Source organism: Balaenoptera borealis (genome assembly GCF_965194805.1).
Source record: "Balaenoptera borealis genome assembly, chromosome: 13".
Lineage (NCBI taxonomy): Eukaryota > Metazoa > Chordata > Mammalia > Artiodactyla > Balaenopteridae > Balaenoptera > Balaenoptera borealis.
In genome coordinates, this window is record NC_138870.1 from 81,454,283 (window position 1) to 81,469,960 (window position 15,678).

At 42.7% G+C, this 15,678-nt stretch overlaps 2 protein-coding genes across 4 annotated transcripts in view; one reads left to right on the forward strand and one right to left on the reverse strand.

The window, feature by feature from the left end:
* Positions 1–8,404, forward strand: part of AMDHD1 (amidohydrolase domain containing 1) — a 23,261-nt gene extending 14,857 nt beyond the window's left edge. The window contains exons 8-9 of one of the 3 annotated variants that reach the window (XM_082349550.1): positions 19–179; positions 7,323–8,404. In XM_082349550.1, the coding sequence (XP_082205676.1) occupies positions 19–179; positions 7,323–7,386 (225 nt within the window). In that variant the 3' untranslated portion in view covers positions 7,387–8,404. The other 2 variants (XM_082349549.1, XM_082349551.1) reach the window with 2 other exon arrangements.
* The window catches only part of HAL (histidine ammonia-lyase), a 27,582-nt gene continuing 18,992 nt past the window's right edge, over positions 7,089–15,678 (reverse strand). The window contains exons 17-20 of the mRNA XM_082349536.1: positions 15,012–15,146; positions 11,104–11,212; positions 10,935–11,004; positions 7,089–8,773 (exon numbers count right to left, since the gene is read on the reverse strand). Of these exons, the coding sequence (XP_082205662.1) occupies positions 8,633–8,773; positions 10,935–11,004; positions 11,104–11,212; positions 15,012–15,146 (455 nt within the window). The 3' untranslated portion in view covers positions 7,089–8,632. The remainder of the gene's footprint in view (positions 8,774–10,934; positions 11,005–11,103; positions 11,213–15,011; positions 15,147–15,678) is intronic.

The window sequence follows — 15,678 nt, forward strand, 5'->3', positions numbered from 1 at the left end:
TTTCTTTTCCCGTCTTAGCCGATGGTCATGCATCTGGCCTGTGTGAACATGAGAATGTCCATGCCCGAGGCCTTGGCTGCTGCCACCATCAATGCCGCTTATGCCCTGGGAAAGTCTCACACTCATGGATCTTTGGAAGAAGGAAAACAGGGAGATCTCATTATCATCAATTCATCCAGGTGAGTGTTCTCCCAGCTGAGCCATTTTATTGTACACCCACTGTAATATGGAGACTTGGTTTAAATCCCTTTTCCACTGATTATTAGTCTCAGGCTCTGTATAAGCTCAGCAGCTACCCAGTCTTCTCAGTGTCACCCCTTTCTAAGCAAAAAGTCTCCCTCCAGGTCCTAAACTGCAGGGTAGACCAACTTTTCTGGTCTCTTCATCCATCTTATATCTTTCATAGATCTCCAGGTTTCTGCTCTGTTTACCTGGACTTTGGACTTGTGCCCTCTGGCCTGTGTTTGTTTTTCTTCTTGGGTTCTGACCTTTTCTGCTTGTGCTGGGCCACGCAGGTCCCAACTTTGGCTTGTCATCCTGGTGCTGATTCATTACCTCTCTGACTTCTCATTCCTGCTGGATCCCAAAAGCCTTGCTTCAGTTTTCCTGCCTCTTGTTTTGTATTACTCACTCACAGCCTGCTGCCTCCTGGGTCTCCAGTGTAACAAGTTGAGTTTTATTGTTCTAAATCTTGAAGTTGTGAATCCTATGGTGTCTGGACCCTAGCAAGCCTCTGCCAGGCCTTGGACCTCATGTTCCACAGAAGAGAGTGGCTCCATAATTCTACTCTCGAGGGTCATAAGCCATTGTCTCTATCGAAAGTGATGCTGATGTTACCATTCATGCATCATTTAACTGAAGCAAATTTTTTTTTTTTTTTTACTGTTCCAATAACACTTTATTTATGGACATTGAAATTTGAATTTTATATAATTTTTATGTCACAGAATATTATTGTCTTTGTTTTTCATTTTAAGTCATAATTTAGAAAACCCCAAACAAAACTATCTTAGCTAGGGGCTTCCCTGGTGGCGCAGTGGTTGGGAACCCGCCTGCCAATGCAGGGGACATGGGTTCGAGCCCTGGTCCGGGAGGATCCCACATGCCGCGGGGCAACTGGGCCCGTGAGCCACAACTACTGAGCCTGCACGTCTGGAGCCTGTGCTCTACAACAGGAGAGGCCATGACGGTGAGAGGCCCTCGCGCGCACCGTGATGAAGAGTGGCCCCCGCTTGCCGCAACTAGAGAAAGCCCTCGCACAGAAATGAAGACCCAACACAGCCAAAAATAAATAAATAAAAAATAAATAAATTTAAAAACAAAAAACAAAAAACAACGATCTTAGCTCAAGAACAATAAAAAGCAAGCATCAGGCCAGATTTGGCCCACAGACCACAGTTTGCCAACTCCTAGTCCAGAACAGTGGTTCTCAAAGTGCAGTCCCAGCAGCAAGGGCATCCTCTGAGAATTTGCTGGAAATGCAAATTCTCAGGCCTCTTGGACAGTCTACCAAACCAGAAACTCCAGGAGTGGGCCTAGCATCTCTGTCTTAAAAAGTCTTCTAGGTGAAAAAGATACATGCTAAAGTTTGAGAAGCACTGATCTAGAGTCATTGTTCTAATGTGAATCAAATATTTTAAGATCAAATACTTAATATCATTAAACAATATTGGATTTATCATAGACTAATTATCATGGTACTGTACCATTTTTTAAAAAGCCCAAATATTAACTACTAAGTGTAAACAAATTTTTAGAGAATGTATTTTGAAATTAGCATTTATTGACAGAGTGATAATTTTGACTTGTATCCATTTATGTTTGATTTCTTTCTAGATGGGAGCATTTGATTTACCAGTTTGGAGGCCATCACGAATTAATTGATTATGTTATAGCTAAAGGAAAAGTCATCTATAAAAAATGATTGATCTGTAAGGAAAGAGCACACGGTTCTACTGTATAAGTCAGTACAGTTATATTAAAAGTTAAAATACCTTAGTAGTTTACCAGAATGATGTCACTTAACTCTATTTCTGTATTTTGTTTATCCACTTGAAAACCCCAGGGGATTCACTTATTTTAACATGTGCACCAGGACGTATAAGCAAGTAAACCATTTGTGATGATAATCTCAAAGGATTAAATTACTTCACAAAGATTTTCTATAAATATTCTGCAGGTTAATATGATGGAGTATCACAGAAATGCCTTTGTGGGGAAATGCAGCTTGGCAAATAGGTAGACATGGCTTAAAATTCCCATTTTGTTTCTACTTTTCAAATTTCAATTCTTAAACTATATTTACTGAAAATTGGGGGCGGAAAATCCAAGTCACATGCCACAAACTAAGCTAAAATGTAGCCATCTGTAATAAGTAAATAGTTTTTCTTTTCCCCACACAGTTTGTCTTTCTAGATGCTCTTCGAATGCCTTAGGGTCCTCTGAGGGAGGGTGTTCTTCGGTTTTCTTCTCAACCCTTGCAGTAGAGCTTCACAGCAGAGCTCAAGACTTGTCATTTTGTACACAAGTACAGGGACCTTCTTGTAATGGATGCATTTTGACCGAATCCAATAATGTAATTTTTAAAAAAGTTTTAAAGTTTTTGATTCTTCACATTACAAATGTATAAAAAAATCTATAGCTCTCAATAAATATTTGCTGTCACTGTTATTGTTGTTGTTTACAGCCCTGGAAGCCAATCAGTGGTGTTGTCTATTAGAACCTTTTAGGAAATGAACAAATTACAGAAGAAAGTGGATTACATAAAGAAAAAGTGGATGATTATATAAATGGGTGTTTCTAAAGCCATGTGTTTACTTGAAATGTTTTTAAACGCTTTGATCATTCTTACAATCACAACTGCATGAAAAAACTTTGTCCTATTTATGAAGAAATAACTAGAGAAGTAAACATTAACTACCCAAATTATCACCTATTTCAAGTTAATAGAGCCTGAACCAATGAGGCTTTACTGTATTCAACATAGATCAACTCAAGATACCCCTTGTCAGAAGGTTAAGGGTAACAGGGCACATCGCTATCACTGGCTAGTAGCGTGGGGTATCTGGAGCTCTGCTCCTCACGTGCTTGGCAAAGAAGCCGTGAGGGGGGTGTGGGAAGCACGAGTTGCTGTGGGCGACACCTCCCCTATGACCGGTCTCCTAGTCGATGGTGGGAGTTTGGGATGCAGGAGATACATATAAAGGCCAAAGCTAAAGATTAGGTCTGTTCTGGAACCCAAGCCAGGTGAAGCACTTCCTATTTTCTTTCTAGGAGATATTCACTCTACACAAGTAGTGTTCATGTCTTTTTTGAATGAAAGCAGAAGAAGATACCCACCTGGAACTGCCTTAGTCCTCCCAGGCCAGTGTCCTGTAAGCTCTTGCAACTCATAGGAGCTGGCTAGAAATGCAGAACTTCAGTTCTACTCCAGACCTGCTGAAACAGAATCTGGTCTTAACAAGCCCACAGGTATTTGTATGCCCGTTCAAGTCTGAGAAGGGCCGTGGTCTAGACCCTAGCCACGTGGACTTTCACACTGTGCCTCAAAATCACCATTTGTTTTTGCTGCTCCAGGCCTTGCAGCACTGTTCCCTCTGCCTGGAGTGCTTGCCCTCTCTTCTCTAAGTGGGAAATCAGAGCTAGTCACTCCCCCCGACACCAGGCTCCCATCCCTCTATGACAGCCTCTATAGCATTGCAATCAAACTGTCTTTCCCTTTAGATTGCGTGTTAGTAGAGGGCAGGGGCCTGGTCATGTCCCCAGGATCCAGTGTAGTGACTGGTTCATAGTAGGTGATCAGTGAATGAATTAATGAATGGCTGCACAAGCATCCAGATGGTCTTATGTGCTTATTAAAACACAGCAGGCCAACCCAGGAATGCAGTGTTAAGGGAAATACTTGTTACGTATATTGGAAAAAGCATATGAATTCCTTAATATAATGGGTGATGCTTATGCGGGAGTAAAGTGGAAAAGTGAAACCCAGCAAGAAACAATTCCATGGCTGGGTGGGAAGGGGCATGGCCATCCTCAGCCTGAGAGGTTGGAAAGATTTTGATGTGAGGGAAAGGCTCTGGAGATGGAGCATCATGGGGTGTTCAGAAGGGGGGGGCCTGAGTCCTCCTAGAGTGGAGGGTTCAGTGGGGGCGGGGACTACAAGGTCAGGTCAACTCAGGTTGGGTCTTCGTTGCTGCGCGCGGGCTTTCTCTAGTTGCGGCGAGCGGGGGCTACTCTTCGTTGCGGTGTGCGGGCTTCTCATTGCAGTGGCTTCTCTTGTTGTGGAGCACGGGATCTAGGTGCACAGGCTTCAGTAGTTGTGGCACGCGGGCTCAGTAGCTGTGGCTCGTGGGCTCCAGAGCACAGGCTCAGTAGTTGTGGCGCACGGGCTTTGTTGCTCCGCGGCATGTGGGATCTTCCCGGACCAGGGCTCGAACCCGTGTCCCCTGCATTGCAGGCGGATTCTTAACCACTGCACCACCAGGGGAGTCCCGGAACTTCGTTCTTAAAGTCAGGGTAAGCCACTGCAAGTTTCTGAACAGGTTAGGCCCCGGACAAGAGTGTTGTGGTAGAAAGAGTAATCTGGTTTTAGTGAACAGAGTAGGCACTCAGGTATGTGCTGCGTGAGTGGACTCCGGCAAGACACCTTCACCAAGTCCTTTGGTGGAGACAGTAGGAGGTATCAGGTGCTAGAAATCTGGGTGGAAAGCTCTGGAAACGGCACAGTGAGATGTGAAACGCCCTGACTGAAATTGGTTTGAAAAATAAGGAAGTTCCTCTATGACATACATCACAGCAAGACCCTTTTTGACCCGCCTCCTAGAGAAATGGAAATAAAAACAAAGACAAACAAATGGGACCTAATGAAACTTAAAAACTTTTGCACAACAAAGGAAAACATAAACAAGACGAAAAGACAACCTCAGAATCGGAGAAAATATTTGCAAACGAAGCAACTGACAAAGGATTAATCTCCAAAATTTACAAGCAGCTCATGCAGCTCAATATCAAAAAAACAAACAACCCAATCCAAAAATGGGCAGAAGAGCTAAATAGACATTTCTCCAGAGAAGATATACAGATTGCCAACAAACACATGAAAGGATGCTCAACATCACTAATCATTAGAGAAATGCAAATCAAAACTACAATGAGGTATCACCTCACACCGGTCAGAATGGCCATCATCAAAAAATCTACAAACAATAAATGCTGGAGAGGGTGTGGAGAAAAGGGAACCCTCTTGCACTGTTGGTGGGAATGTAAATTGATACAGCCACTATGGAGAACAGTATGGAGGTTCCTTAAGAAACTAAAAATAGAACTACCATACGACCCAACAATCCCACTACTGGGCTTATACCCTGAGAAAATCATAATTCAAAAAGAGTCATGTACCACAATGTTCATTGCAGCTCTATTTACAATAGCCAGGACATGGAAGCAACCTAAGTGTCCATCAACAGATGATTGGGTAAAGATGTGGCATATATATACAATGGAATATTCCTCAGCCATAAAAAGAAACGAAACTGAGTTATTTGTAGTGAGGTGGATGGACCTAGAGTCTGTCATACAGAGTGAAGTAAGTATTCTCAGAAAGAGAGAAACAAATACCGTATGCTAACACATATATATGGAATCTAAAAAAAAAAGATGGTTCTGAAGAACCTAGGGGCAGGATAGGAATAAAGACGCAGACGTAGAGAATGGACTTGAGGACATGGGGAGGGGGAAGGGTAAGCTGGGACAAAGTGAGATAGTGGCGTGGACATATATACACTACCAAATGTAAAATAGATAGCTATTGGGAAGCAGCCGCATAGCACAGGGAGATCAGCTCTGTGCTTTGTGACCACCTAGAGGGGTGGGATAGGGAGGGTGGGAGGGACACTCAAGAGGGAGGTGATATGGGGATACATGTATACGTATAGCTGATTCACTTTGTTGTACAGCAGAAATTAACACACCATTGTAAAGCAACTATACTACAATAAAGATGTTAAAAAAAAAATAAGGAAGTTCATTAGCTCCCCCTCGGAATTTCACAGGAAGGACAGGCTTCGGGAGGCGTTTACCCAGCCGCTCAGAAATCCTGAAGACCCAGATCCCTTCCCTCCCTCTGCTCTGTCCTCCGGCGTTGGCGGCGCCCCGAGGCCAGGTCCCCCCGGTGTGGCGGACCGGCAGCAGCCAGAGGGGCCCTGCGCCTCCTCACTGAGGTCAAGCAGGAGAGGGAGAAAGCCTGGCTGTCACGGCTCTCGGGAGAGAAAGCGTTTGCTCCAGCCTGCAGTAAAATTCTTCTGTCTCATTGGCCCAAATTGCAACCTCCGCTGTCTCTCGAACTAATCACCCAGTAAAGGGAATGGGACCCCCTTGAGATGAACCAGGCCTGTGCCCTGAGCTGAAGCGAATTTCCTCCAACTCTTTTTGTGGTTTTGTTTTTTGGTATAATTTCAGTGTTTCCATTTAATAAGTTAATACCTTCAACCAAAGTAAACCCCCAAATGCAAAATGATCATGCTATTCATGAGATAATTAGAAGGTTTAATAAAAAAGCTAATAATCCAGGGACCAGATTCAGAAAGGAGACACAAGTTTAAAGTAGTAATGAAAAGTAGCTTCCTGGGAAGTTTTCAGGTTGTGTGTGGAATTTCATGTATGCGGCAGACTGTGACAGCTACAGCCCCCAAACTACACGCCCACGCCCTTGTGTGTTACTCTCCCAAACTGACTTGGGCTTGATGCATGACTTGCTTTGGCCAACAGGACATTAGCAAATGTGGCACAAAAGAAGCTTGAAAATCCCTTGCGCTTTGGGGTTTGCTCTGTGGCTGCCCCGAGAGAACAGGTGAAGAAGCCCAGGTGAGCTCACTGGGGCAGAAATCGCGATGCCTCCAGCTTTTCTGGGCTCCTCAGTGGGGAAGAGAGAGAATGTATACCGAATCAATCACATTTTCTAAAGACACTTTGTACCGTGTGAACGTTCACTGACGAAATCTTTCAGAAATGTAATTAACTGCAGTTAGAATAACCTTTCCCTGACAAGGTGTTAAACTTTGTTATAAAAATCTAAGAATACAGCAATGACATAAGACAATTGAGACTTAGTTTATTCCACATTTACCTTGAAACTCCCTTGATGGCACAGTACAGAGCTGTATAGAAAACTCAATGACAGAGGGCCCCACAGGACCGCGCGGGCCTGTGGGAAACCAGCCCGCCCCATACCAGTGACGAACAGCCATCAAACCACTGGGTTTACTGGCTCCACTGCAGCTCGTGGATAAGAATGAATAAACTTCATTTGTGTGTTTACATTTCAGCAAAGAACAGCATCAAGAATCACCTTTCGGCAAACAGGTTCCTCAGCACATTTTGCTTCACTGAATTTTGGTTTGCACTCCTGTCTCCACCTTTCCTGTGGACAGGCTGCAACCTAAGAGAAGACTCTACTGTGAAAAGGCTGTAATCAGGTAGGCGAGCTGGCAAGGGTGCTTGTCCTTTCCTTGACCAGCTGCAGTTGTTAGAGCCATGGTTTCACATTCCTGCACTTGGAAAGCGCCTTGCTCATGTTTGCACAGAAGGGTGCAAAGTCACAGCTTCGGGAAGCCAAGAAGTCATGTGACCCATCCTTCATCGGGACAATTACACTTAAGCCTTTCCAGGAGGTTCTTTATCTTCTTTTGGAGGAGGGGAGGGAACAGATTGGGTAACATCCTAGGGCGCATCTGACCTTTGTCAACGGGGGCCTTGTTTTAATGATTACCATTATAGAGAGGGGGTTGGTTTACTCTGAACATCAGATTCCTTACCTGTGAAATGAGGAGGCTTCTTAAGCTGGGTTATTACAAGAGTGTGAATAGAGACTAACACATGGTAAAGCAGCAGTAACACTAACCTCCTACTGCAGTTTAAGCACCTGAATCCTTTTTTTGATATGTGTAGTGACATTTGATAAATATGAAATGCACAATTCATTGAGAACCACTCCCATAGCAATCTTTATATTCATTCCTTAACTCCTTTACACAGAATCTCTTGTTGACCTATTGACTATTCTTTACTATGATTCAATGAATAAAAGAAAAAGCAGCTTAAGAACTAATTATGACTTAAAAAGTGTCATTTACAAAATATTAAGGAACATTCATCATAGCATGGCACAGTACAATCAGCCAGAGTTAACTAGTGGAGAGTTTGACAAAGCAAAAAAAAAAAAAAAAAAAAAAACCCAAACAAACCCAAAACAAACAAAAAAAGATTCACAAAAGTCTAATGTTTTTGGAAAACAATGCCATCAATCTGTCTCAAGATTTGAGTTCATCTAATATTGAGTCAAAGGTCCATGCAGTTGTGGTTAGTCTTCTCACCCTTAAGAGTGAGTGGCCTATAGGTTTCGTTAAGATTTTGTTAATTGTGCATGTCCTATAATCTGGAAACACCAGCTGCATCTGTAACCAGTGCTAGATTTAATAAATGTAATACTGTCACCAGCCTAACCAGAGCAGGTATTAGAACTGAACTATATAATTGATTGATCCACCTGAGAAAGTTCTCAGGTCTCTCCTTCAGCATAATACTGTTTGCTGTTAAACTAAGTACCATCTGATCTGCTAATTCGTGACAAAAAGCATTAAAGATCCTCAGACTCTGGGATTTTGGTCGATTTCTTGTGCAGAAATTCCAATGAAAATGCTGTTGGAGAAACAGGTCTTGATTCTGGAATATGCTCCATTCTGTATTTTTCGATGTATGGTGCAGCTACTTCCCAAACCTGAAATGCAAGAACAAAACAAAGTCAAAGTGTTGACAACATTGTTTTCACATGCCATTAAACATCAACTTCATGTGAAGTCAAAACATTATCTCAACCTGACTAGATAACACAGCAGCTGTTTGCTTGCTTTTATTATAAGCCATTTGACACATGATCTGTCAATGAGTCTTTGGTTGCTTTAACAGCTTTTAAAATACAAAGTCCAAAATGTTTCTAAAGTTACCATGAAGGTTTTCAGCTGCTTACTCTTCTAAAGCAAAACAAGCCAGGAAACAAACGAAACCTAGAGAATTCAGTGTGGATGGAATTAAGGAAAGCCGCTCAAGGATGGGACTGTGTGTTTTCTAAGGCGAGCCTTAAATGATAAGAGGCAGTGGATTTCCTCTTTGCTCTCTTTCCATGCCACACGCCCTCTGTTCTCTGGACCCTTGCTACTCAGAACGTGGCCCCAGACCAGCAGCGTCAGCATCGCTTGGGACAAGTCAGAATGTCAGCCCCTCTGCAGACCTACTGAATCCCAACCTGCATTTTAACAAGAGCCCCTAGAAATTCACGTGCACTTTACAGTTGGAGAAGCACTGTTTCACAGCCTTGTTTAGTGTTTACCTCCACCCACCAACCTATTCCCTTTCAAGCATAGCATCTTCTCAAACTAAAGTCCGGCTTTTGGTTTATGTTATAGCTGCTTTTTATCTGGTTGCCACTGACGGGGAAGGAGCATTTCCTATTCTTTTGTATTACCTTAGAAAATGTATTCTTTCAAAAGCTAACCTCCTTGAAAAGATATCTGCACCCCCAGGTTCACTGCACTATTTACAATAGCCAAGGCACGGAAGAAACCTAAGTGTCCATCAATGGATGAATGATACAGAAATTGTGAGATACACACACACACACACACACACACACACACACACACACACACACACACACTGGAATTTTATTCAGCCATAAAAAAAGAAGGAGCTCTTGCCATTTGTAACAACACGGATGGATCTTGAGGGCATCATGTTAAGTGAAATAAATCAGACAGAGAAAGACAAATATCATACGATCTCACTTATACGTGGAATCTAAAAAAAAAAAGAGTTCATAGATGCAGAGAACAGATTGGTGGTTGCCAGAGGTGGGGGTTGGGGGGAGTGGGTGGAGGGGGTCAGAAGGTCCAAAATTCCACTTATAACGTAAACAAATCCTGGAGATGTCATATACAGCTTGGTGACTATAGTTAATAATACTGCACTGTATATTTGAAAGTTGCTGTGGTGACCATTTTGCAATATATACAAATGTCAAATCATTATACTGCAGACTAATATAATGATATATGTCAATCATATTTCAATTTAAAAAAAGGCTGAGCTCTTACACACCTCTCTTGTAGCACCAAGGTTGGCAGCAAGCAAGGGAATTGCCCTCAAAGGGACACTTAGAAATGACAGGGGTGAAGGTCAAAGGGAAAAAATTGTTCCCCAAGAGCAGCGCAATGGTTCCAGGGGAAAATCAAGCAATTCTAGGGAACGTGATACCTACAAATTAAAGGCTTAAAGGCTTAAAGGCTTAAAGAACTTTAAAACTATGTTTTAAAAACGAGTCCGCATTCTAGGCATCTGTCCCTATCAGATGCATCTGCAGTCAATGTAGCCAGAGGGAAGAAGCAATAAAGAGACCCAGTATCTCACCCAGTGTGATGGGGCAGGACACACCAGTGCACTAGACACATCCAGATCCCTTTGAGTAAAAACTCGGGAAATTTGTTTTCTCTTCAGGTCTATGCAGTCACTGAACCAGGTGGTGGTGGTGGTGATAGCATTACAGAAAGAGAATGTATCTTTAATAAGAGAGAACCTTCTTGATGGGGAGGAATCCATGAACCTTTCACCTCATTTTCTCCCCACAAATACTTGTCCCCAAATTCCATTTAAAATTCATCCCAGCTTCTAATCCTTAGATAGTCCATGTTTGGGTGCAACATGGGACACTTAAGAGTGTATCAAATAGTTTCTTAGTGACCCTGAAAGTTGCATGAGTACCTTTTGGTTCACTTCCAAGGAACAGCCAGGAAGCAAAAGAATATGAATGTTTCTCCACTCTCCACTCCCACTTTGCTTTCCCACAACCACCCCAAACTAAGAACTAAGCCAAGTAGCCAATTTACCTTCTGCTCTATGAGCAGTCTGTGCGCTGCCTCGATGTCCGGGGCCATGAAGCGATCTTTTATCCAGGGCCTGCAGAGACAGCACATCAAACCATGAGCCAACGTTAACTGCTGCCAGGGTTCAAAGTTCTAAAACAGTGTCACTTTCCAGGAATCTGTTTGACTTTACCTTACAACTGAGCGCACCAGGTCGTAGACCTTCTCCAGTGGAGTGGTAGTTTTCAAAGGGCGTAGAAACTCTATCCCTTGGCAGGCTGCAAGAAGCTCGATGGCCAGCACTGAAACAAGGAAGGACGAGGGGATGGCTGATTAGAGTCTGACTTCATGCTTGAGGGATATAAATCCCATGCAAGCTGACGGCCATCGCCAGCCAACTAACAGATGGTTGGTTCTCCCAGTCTATGGGTAGAATGAAGATCCCTTGGTATTTGGTTACCATCTTAAATGTGCTTTTCTAACCTCTTGGCTGCATCTTTAATGGTGAGAAGGGGAGGACTATCCAGGTAAATCAGCTTTCCCCTTCTCCCCTCAGCTGATCAAGATGGATGACCTGTTTCCTATTTCCACCTTTGTGTAAATTTTAATTTGTTTTCAGTCTTGCTGTTCCCTATAGCCTGAAATACCTGGCAGATAGACTTTCATCAAAGGATTGAAGGAGCCAGTGAATGAGCAGATGAGTCTTTGGTTGCCCTGGAACTAATTCTCCAATGTCTGTTTCAAACCTTCGAACTTAAAGGCTCCCAAATCCACTAAAACTGAAATTCTAGCCATTGGCATCTTGCCAACTTTAAGTTTCTTAATAAAACAATCTTTACATTGTCTTTTCCTAGCTATGAACACTTGAGGAATGTACCATACCTTGAGATCCACTCTGAATATTGAAATCTAAATCTCTCTGCATTTGATACAGTCTAATGAAGAATTTTTTATAGAAATATAATTCAAAATTAAACCACTTTGGTTTAATTCTAGCCATTGGCATCTTGCCAACTTTAAGTTTCTTAATAAAACAATCTTTACATTGTCTTTTCCTAGCTATGAACACTTGAGGAATGTACCATACCTTGAGATCCACTCTGAATATTGAAATCTAAATCTCTCTGCATTTTATACAGTCTAATGAAGAATTTTTTATAGAAATATAATTCAAAATTAAACCACTTTGGGTTCTGTTATTTGCCAAGAAGATAATTTAGAAGCTTAGAGGCCACTTAAGTGGTCTCTTGTTCAGGCCACTTAAGTGGTTAACCAAAATGGAGTATTAAAAACATTTGACTTCTTGTCTTAAAATTTATAAAGCACATTCCAAGCTCTGGTGAGTACAGACAGGTCACGATGGGAGAGGATGAAGTTACAGAATCCATTAGGACCTGGAAGAAACTTCACATTTTCTAGTCCAGTCCCCTCACTTTACACGTAAGGAACTGGAAACTTTGAGAAGTAAAGCATCTTATTAAATAAATGCTTATACTTATTTCATAGAGCTGGAGCTCAAGATCAGAACTGGCTAATCTTCCTGATTTGCCTTCACCCACATGACACAAACCTGGCCTCTTGGTTGGAGAAATGTGAGTAGGAAAATGGCAGATTTTGCTAGTGCATATAACAGACAGCTTCTTAGGTGGGTTTGCAAGATAAATGTGAAACATGTCAGGAAAACCTTGAGTAACCATCTCTCAGCATTCTGTTAACTGCTCTTTGTTGCTATTCACAACCATAAGTTCTCCCTGATGCCATCAGATGGGATTTAAAAACCACACACTTCACTGATACAGATGCAAAGGGTTCAGTGTATCTTGATTTACCTGGATTTTTAAAAATACGATTCTCATTTATTTTGAAATAAGCTGATATTCAGTGGCCTAATAACCACCTTCACCCTTCCCTTCCAAAAATTTAAATACACTTAAAATATCCTAAGAATCATGGAAACACCTTCTAGTTTCCCATGAATATTTTCTTCACCTTAACAGAGTATGAGTCACATGAACTAAAACGATCCTGAGCAAATAAGCAATAGTTCTACTTAGATATATTGCAAGGATGTTCTTAAAGTTTTCAAAACTGACGCTATTCATTTTATCAACATCTGAGGCTAATGTATACCTGTGTCCCTTTCACTAAGAAAAGACTGCTTCTCCTGACCTTACATCCCCTTCCTTCCCACATCCCCACCATCCCCTGGCCTTGACTGATGTCTGTGCTTGGGCTTCAGACTCCCTCTCACTCCAGATCTTTTTTGGACCTCCGCGGGGCATGCGGATCTTAGCTCCCCAGCCAGGGGGATGAACCCACACCCCCTGCAGTGGAAGCGCGCAGTCTTAACCCCTGGACTTCCACTGAAGTCCCCACACTGGGTTTTTTAAGCTGCTCCCTTTGAAAAGTTTTCCCTCCTTCCTCCAGTGGGCTGGTAACATTTCAGGTCTTCTTTTCCCCTGAGTGCAGCCGCCTCTCTGTTCCTGGTGTTCTTCTCACCTGACCTCCTGCAGCCGTCAGCTGCCTCCACGTAGAGAACTGTCCTTCATCATCCATCCCAGTTCTTTCCTGAGTGTGGGCATCTGTACATCATTACGACGCATCCCAGAACAATTTATTTTGTGCACACACATCCCCTTTCCTTATTAAATACTGCTCTCCTCTTCCCAGTTAGCTGGCCCTATTCGTTTCAGGTCTTAATCTTAAACACTCCTTTGGAAATGCCTTTTCTCATCCCTTCAGACTAGGTCAGGTTCAGTTATAGCCTCCTATAACTCAATTCTTTAGTCAGAATTTTGTTAAGTGCTACAAAGAGTTGCCAAGTTGTTGTTCAATGTCTTCCTCTTTAGGTAGACTCTGATTTCCAAGAGGGCAGAGAATACCTCATTCACCATTTAATCCACTGTGCTCAGTGATACATGCCTTTCCACCGGAACCAGGCCGGATAGGGAGGAGAAGGGAGTGATAGTAAAGGGTACAAGGTTTCTTTCTGGGATGATAAACATGTTCTAGAGTTGACTGGGGTGTTGACTCACAACTCTGAGTATATTCACAACTCTACTAAAACCCACTGAATTGTACAATTTAGATGGGTGAATTGTATGGTATATGAATTATATGTCAACAGAGCTGTTACCAAAAAAAGAATACTCAACTCTCTCACATTTATCTTAAAATAGAGGTATTCTTTTGTCAGCCAACTGCTTCCAATACAGTTGCAAAAATTTAGGAATTTAGAGAACAATGCCTAAAGGAAGGCAGTTTCTCTTTAAGAAACCAAGCAAGCAGTGATTAAGAAGGCTGGAAGAGGTTGACTCAACACGGCTCCACCTATGAACTCTCTTTGCTGAAAAGGCTGGATCTAAATCTCATCAAGTCTTTAGGACCAACGGCAACACACAAGAAATGATGGGACAGAGAACAAAAGTACCACCACGAGGAAGCTCACAGGTAAATCCAGAATGTCAGTCTCTGTCAGAAAACTGACGTGGTTTTTTAACTAGTCAATGGCATGAATTAAAAAAAAAGGGAGAGGAGACTGTTGTAGTTGAGATAATTTGGGAAAATTTGAATTTGTACTCGATGATACCAAGACTTATTGTTGATTTTTGTTGGATGTGATAATGGCATCATGGTGGATAAGAAAGTGTTTGTATTTGAGAGAGAGAGTATGCCGGAAGAAAACACGACAACAGGGATTTGCTTGAAAATAATTTGGGAAAAGTAACAAAAAAAAAAAAAAAAAAAAAGAAGCAAATGTGTTAACTGTTGAATTAGAGTGAGGCACATGAAGGTTGCTGGTACTAATCTCTCCACTTCTGAATATGTTTTAAAATTTTCATATAAAAAAAAAAAAGCCAGCTGATGAACTGGCTTAGCCAGCAGGTGTGGTTCTTAATCTTCACCGAGCATCAGAACCACCTGGAGGGCTTGCTAAACCCAGCTTGTTCTGCTGTCTTTCCTAGGGTCTCTGATTCAGCAGGTCTGGGACAGGCCCTGAGTTCCCAGGTGATGCTGATACTGCCGGTGGGGATCCCACTCTGCGGACCACTGGCGTCTGGTTTATCAGGGAGGCCTGCATCCCGGCCTGGCTGGGGTTACCTTGCTCCACGTGCTCAATGACCCTGAGGGCTTTCCTTGCTGCCCATCCTCCCATGGAGACATGGTCCTCCGTGGCAGCACTGGTGGAGAGAGAGTCCACGGACGAGGGGTGGCATAGAGCCTTGTTCTCAGAAACTGCAAGAGGCCAGAGAAGTTAAGTTAGGGACATACGTACGTTCCTAATAGAAAAATTGCCAAAATGACACATGGCTTCCCAAAGTGCTCCTCAGTGTGGGATACCCTCTCCAGGAGCTCTTGGTCGTTATCAAAGCACCAGATGGTCCAAAGTTACTTTGGGAAAAGGAAGAAGGTTGGGTTTTGTTTTTTTTTTCCCCAAAGTGAGAAGGACTCTAAAACTAGTGAGTTCTGAGATAAGACCGGGATGGGAACCCTCATATTACAAAGCCAAGTTGAAAACACTAGAAGCATTTATCATGACAGGGAGACTCGGAGTAAAAAAGGTGATGGTCATTTCCAGGTATTGGAGGACAATCTGGTTATGTCACCAGAGGAGGCGGGATCAGAATTCAGGCGTGGCGTTTGGGGATTGAGGCTGGACCCACAGATCTTCAGCAAGAGAAGATTTACAGTTGAGACTGTTCAATGATGACGTAAGTGGATGTACTGGGTTTAAGCAAGGGCTTGATGACTGCGGGGATGTCTTGGG